The sequence below is a fragment of the Populus nigra genome, chromosome 3 (genome assembly GCF_951802175.1).
Source record: "Populus nigra chromosome 3, ddPopNigr1.1, whole genome shotgun sequence".
Lineage (NCBI taxonomy): Eukaryota > Viridiplantae > Streptophyta > Magnoliopsida > Malpighiales > Salicaceae > Populus > Populus nigra.
This window is the reverse complement of record NC_084854.1, coordinates 6586517-6592960: the sequence shown is the minus strand read 5'-3', so window position 1 is coordinate 6592960 and position 6444 is coordinate 6586517. Positions and strand designations below refer to the sequence as shown.

At 34.7% G+C, this 6444-nt stretch overlaps 1 protein-coding gene across 1 annotated transcript; it reads left to right on the top strand.

Annotated features, from left to right (window-relative positions):
• Positions 1-1379: 1379 nt before the first annotated feature.
• Positions 1380-5849, top strand: LOC133690169 (E3 ubiquitin-protein ligase RHF2A-like). Its single transcript, XM_062110386.1, has 9 exons — positions 1380-1641; positions 2344-2484; positions 2621-2667; positions 3603-3665; positions 3752-3860; positions 3970-4352; positions 4493-4600; positions 4711-5074; positions 5565-5849. Exons 1-8 carry the CDS (start codon positions 1636-1638, stop codon positions 5021-5023), a joined length of 1170 nt encoding a protein of 389 aa, XP_061966370.1. The 5' UTR covers positions 1380-1635; the 3' UTR covers positions 5024-5074; positions 5565-5849.
• Positions 5850-6444: the final 595 nt, after the last annotated feature.

Genomic DNA, 6444 nt, shown 5'->3' with positions numbered 1-6444 from the left:
TCAGTTGCCCTGCAACATTTGTTTATTGGATCCTATAACACGGACAGGGAAGACAGCCAGGTAACCTGAGACCAACCAAATTTAGAGGGAAATCCGGTGGAGATTTGGTTCTGTGATGACCAATACTGATATAGGTATGTCTTGATTACCATTACCATAAACAACCACAGCTTGCATTTGTTTCTTTGGATTTTCTTATTGTTTTTTTGAAGGAATATTTATTTTTAGAGGGTATTTTGAAGTGTTGTAATAGTTATTTTCAAGATATTTTTGTTACAAAATATATTAAATAATATTTTTTATTTTTAAAAAATTATTTTTAATTTTAACACATCAAAATAATTTAAAAATATAAAAAAAATAAAATTTTAATAAAACCCCGTGCAAACACAACACCAAACGGTATATTGCAGTCCTCGCCCGGCGTTGGATGAACAAAGGACTTGTCCTCATGTCGTTTGTGACTTCGGATCAGTCAGGGTTTATATTATTCAGTTGAAAAGAATGCCTCCGCCCCGAGGAACAGGTTGTTGACCCACCAACCAGCCACCGATTTAGTTTTTATTTGATATTATTATAGATGTTATTTTATTTAAAATTATATCATGATAATATGTTTTTAATTTTTTTTTATATTAATACATTAAAATAATTTAAAAACACATAAATAATTAATTTAATATTAAAAAAATATTTAAAATTTTTTAGAAACACTGTCTAACCGCAATCTCAAATACCCCTTAATATCTATTTACAACCCGGTAGATATTGTTGATTTTTTGTTCTGAGCAAGCATTTTTAATCATTTTTGTGTGATTAACTTATTGCTTGTAGTATCATCTGTGTGGATATAAAATGAGATTAAATTTAATATAGATACTCCTTATATTTGACAAATAAGAAAAGATTTTATCTGGTGATCGTGAAATGAAGAATGCAAGGGCAGATACCGAATGGAAGCTCTACTCATCAATGTCATGATAAATGGAAACTCACTGCACATTTGACATACAGAAGAAAAGAACATCTTCTACAGGCAGAAAAGAATATCACAAAGCTATATCGATCAATTATCTTTCTGTACTCTCTATTAAAAAATAGACTATGATTATGACAATGATTAGAAGAGGTAAGAACTGCAATAAATATTCCATTTTTTGGCCTCCCACTTGCATAGAAATTCAAGCATGTATCCAAAAAAAAGAGTGGGGTCTTTCTTGGCAAAGAATACTTTTATAAGATGAGATGAGATGAGATTATAGAAGAGAGAGTGTGAAAGAAAGAACTCTCTTGATTTTTTGGGAGTATTTTTGTAAAATATATATATATATAAAGACGATGGCTCCACAAAAACAAAGACTGTCATCTGGTTGCGGCTTAGTTTTCCAACACATAATTATTCTTAATAAAATAAATTATATAATTGGAAAACATTAAAGCAATTACTAAATGGAAACATTAAAGGTGGCCTGACCATGTCTTCTCTTTCCCATTCCTCTTTTTCATCGCCATAGTCCTTCCCTGAATTCTAGGGTTTCTTTCATGGATCCATAATACTGTAATAATCTTTATCATTTCATCAACATTTGTTGATTTCCTTCTTGACCCTTTATTTGGACCATTTCAAATTTCTCTATGGAGGTAAAGAAAAAAAATCCAAGCTTTATTTTCTTTCTTTTTTCTCCTTTTGAAGCTTAATTGGATTTTTTTTTCATTTTCTGTTGGAATTCTTGAATTGATTTGATTGGTGTATAAAGTTTGAATCTTTTGATTGTATTGATCAAGTTCTCTTCTGGGTTTCATTTGTATGTCCATGATTCTAGCTAATGATATTATTTTGTTTTTTCTGGTTTTGAAATGAAATATTGCATATGAGCTGCTTGTAATTATCATGTAAATGAAAATAACATGAATAACAGATGGTTATAAAAAATACAGCATGGATGCTTAATTCCTTGTGTCGCTGAATTCCTGTTGAGCCTTGTTTGGGTTTGGAATACGTTTCACTATTGATTTAGCTCTATTCTATGTGGTGCTGATTCTGGTAGATAAGCCCAGCTAGTGGGGAATTTGGCTATCTGGATTGTGGTGAGAATTTATGAATTCAACTGGCTTTGTTGGTTTTCTAATCACTTCAACATGTAATATGTGTTGGAGTTTTCTTATTGATGTAAGGAGTTAACGATTCTCAACTGTTTGGCAATGTCATTGCCTGTGCTCTTTGGCATAGAAGCGGCATTTTAAAAATCCTATAAACAGTATATTTGACTTGTCTCGCTTGTGTGTTGAATGATTTAGTAGGCTGTAACGGTTTTGAATTTTCTGGGTTTCGGTGTTTTAAAGGTTCTGGAGGTGGATGAAGCAAAGAAACCTGAAGTTCATATGACATCAGCTGCAGCATTTGTGGAAGGGGGGATCCAGGAATCATGTGATGATGCATGTAGCATTTGCCTCGAAGATTTTTGTGAAAGTGATCCCTCAACGGTAATAATTTGTCACATTTGTTCCATTTGCCTCCTCTTTAACCTACATTTACACATGGAATTTCTATAAAGCTTTTTTTATTTATATGTTGAATGCATATTTGTTGCCTAATTCTGTTTTGTCTCTTGCTTTGCAGGTCACTAATTGCAAGCATGAGTTCCATCTTCAGTGTATCCTTGAATGGTATAGTGCTATGTGTTTCAACCAATTCTTTCTTCCCTTTTTCCTTTCTGATTCTTCTGACTTTTTCAAAACATATTTGCTCGCTTTGTGTGGTTTTCCTTTCTTTTTAAGTTTCAACTTGTATTTGACATTTGAATTGATGCTTATAGCTGGCTCAGTGGTAGGTTTCTTGGAGATAGTTCTAAGGACATACATTGGAATCTGTGGAATGTACTTAGAGATTTGGAGAGCGGTTATTAGTGATTTGGAAACTACAAAGATCTACTAATTATTATTGCCTGACATGACTCTCTAAATACTTTTAACTTTGATTTGACTACATGGTATTGTCTCGGCTCCTTGTGCTATATACGAAATGGTGAAAGAATTTATACTATTCTCTGGTTGCGCTGTATTGCTGCTGTTGTTTGCCACTGTCATCTACTGGTTTTACATGTGCAGTTCTCTTTTATTTTTTCGTTTTTTTTTTTTTTGGTGAAGACTTTGTTGGAGTTGTATTTTCTTATGCAATCTTGTTCACATCCATACTGAGAATATAAAGAATTGATTTGTTTTTGGTCAGCATTTGATCTGTATTTCTAGCATTGCTAACTCTGTTGACAAGTCGTACCTGCCTTCCTACAACTCAACTCCAGTAAATCTTGATTCCAAAATAGATGGTGTTTCATCACTACCTGACTGTCCAAGTTCGTGGTGACTGTTTTACCTCAGCTAGACATCCCCCCCCCCCCACCCACAAATCGATTTTCATATATAGTTTGCAATTGATGGCTAATTAGTTCATTAAGAAATAAAAACTGTGAGAGTGGTACCTAGTTTCATCTGCAAAATGGGACTAGTTATCAATGTTTAACTGATGTAAATCATTGTGGTGTGATAGCTGAGTTAAAAGAAGAAGAATGAATCGTAAAACTTTAACTAATTGTGAATTGTAGGTGTCAGAGAAGCTCTGAGTGTCCAATGTGTTTGCGATCCATCAGTCTTAAAGATCCCACCAGGTTGGTTTTGCTTGTTAATGCTTTTGATATTTTCTCTGTGATTCTTTGTTCAATTACATTTCTGAGTCATGTTCATATTGCGGCAGTCAAGAATTGTTTGAGGCTGTAGAACGGGAGAGGAAAATCAGAGCTGCTCCATCAAGAAATGCTACTATTTTTCATCATCCTACGCTTGGGGATTTCGAATTGCAGCATGTCTGTTTTCTATCATTGCTGAAGTCCTGTGTTTGTTACTGTTTGGTTAAGACATTACAAGTTAATTTTCTGGAGATCAATTTGACATTATTTTTGCATTGTGATACAGCTACCAGTTGGTGTAAGTGATTCTGAACTTGAGGAGCGTATAATCCAACACCTGGCTGCTGCTGCTGCTATGGGAAGGACCGGCCACTTTGGCAGGGGGGGAGGGCAGAGAAACAGGCCATCTCCCCATGGTCGTCCACACTTCTTGGTATTTTCTACTCATCCTGGTGCACAGCCTTCTGGTCATGTTTCATCCTCTCTGTCTCAGCTGGGCAGGGAAAATGAACCAGCAGCAGGCTCTGTAGCTAGCCCATCCACACCACTCACTTCTGTCGAGGATGAACCATCGCAACAAGCCTTGCAATTGCCTCCTATTTTAACTGATCAAAGTTCCTCTGCATCTGGATCCACAGTGATGCGCCAAGGACTTTCCTTTAATAACCGGTATCGATGATTTTCTTTCATAATCTATTTGTGATTAATGTTTTTTGTATGCACAAGTTTTTTCATGCACTTTTATTTGCAATATAAACATGCATGAATTAATTATTTTGTCCTCTTTTTTTCTTTTTTGGTTTTGGCAGGAGCACTTCTAGTCAGTCTGCACCGCCAAATCAAGATAGAGCAGGGCCATCAGAATTCCAGTCATTTTCAGTCTCCCTGAAATCTAGGCTTAATGCAGTTTCAATGAGGTAAAATATATAATAAAGTGAACATTATTTTCTAGTAATCCTTTGTTTCAGATTTAGTACATTATTATTTATTAGTTACTAATTTACTGTCCACATTTGCTGTCCTGAAGGTATAAAGAGTCAATTTCAAGAAGTACAAGAGGGTGGAAGGATAGGCTATTTTCTCGTAACAATTCAGTGTCTGATCTTGGCTCTGAAGTTCGAAGAGATGTAAATGCAGGAATTGCAACTGTATCTCGTATGATGGAGCGCCTTGAAACCAGAGATAACAGTGGAGCCAACCAAGTTTCTGTATCAACTCATTGGACTGATCGTCCAGCTGCTGAGAGGAGCAACCAGAATAATGCTGAGACTCACATAGAGAGCCCTGTAAATGAAGGAAGTACGCCAGTTTCTTGTGCTGCAAGTTCAGCATCTACTTAAGTTAAGATTTCTTCAGCAATTGCATCTGTCCTCAGCATCTCATCTTTGAAGGTGAGTCGTGTTGGTGTAAATTTCTTTTTAAAATAACTAGTTTACCAACGAACCATTAGATTCCACCATATCTGTATTTTTTTTCCCTTTTTTCAATACTTTAGTTTAGGAGGAGCGTCCAAGAGTTTTGTTAAGTTGTAATGCATGTCAGCAACTAAAATTAATGGCCCTTTGATGCTTTGAATGTTCAATATAAGTTTGCTTAGTTGATCTCATTCATCTCTACACTATACATCTAGATATGTTGATATATCCAATTGCATGATTTTTCATTCATCTTTACATTATTCATCTACTTTGCTGTGAGTGTTATGTACCGCTATGTTTCCCATTCTGTGGTACATGTGTATGGAGAAACTGTCATTCTACTCTTGTCTTGTTGATTGAAATATTCCTAAGGGCAATACCAGCCAACTTTTCTAAGTTTCTTAACGTTATAAACTGTCCGAGGATATTCATTATGTAACACAAGTTCGGTTCGGGTTTTCAGGTTGTAAACTCTTTTACTCCAAATATGACATGCCGAGGAGAAGGTGTTGTGTATTACAGGCCAGAGGATGAACATTCACCTGAAATTGAATAAAAAGGTAAGAAAGATGAAGTCTCAAGGAATTCATGTTGACAGATATACATTGGGTATATGTAAGTAAAATTATTTTTATGACCCAGATTTGTTTCAAAGCTAAAGCCAGAACATCCACGTGTATGTCTGGATGGTTGGATTTTGGTGCAAGTTGAAAATCAATTAATATATTATTATCGAGTCCCGTATTAAGATTTCAGCACTCAGAAGGGACTTGAAGCCGTTTAAAGGAAAATTACTGGTTACCATATATTTTGTGACGATGTGTTACATGGCACTGTGCACGAACATATGCTCTTTCGCCTCAAGGTGGCTAGACGAGGTCAGGATTTTGTTTCTACGCCAGTTTTAGTTGCTGTAGGGACTTGTTCTATGGGAGTTTATGTTGGGAACGTTTTGAGAATTCTCTTGGAACGTTTTGAGATTAACTGAGAAGGACCCTGGTGATGGGTTCTGTCGCAAATTTAGCTGTAAGAGAATTTGAGATTAAATTCTTCATGGATTAAAAGCTGTTTATTTTGTTAATTTGAATATTGTTTTTCTCTTTACTTTAAATTAAATTTTTTTATGTTTTCAGATTATTTTGATGTGTAGATGTTAAAAATAAATTTTAAAAAATAAAAAATATATTATTTTAATATATTTTCAAATAAAAAATATTTTAAAAAAATTATCATCTTACTTAGTTAAAAATGAATTTGACTACCTTTGAAACTTATTTATATATATTTCTTGTGATGCTCTGGTCACCGGAAGATCCAGTAACGTTCCTTGAGTTACACAACAT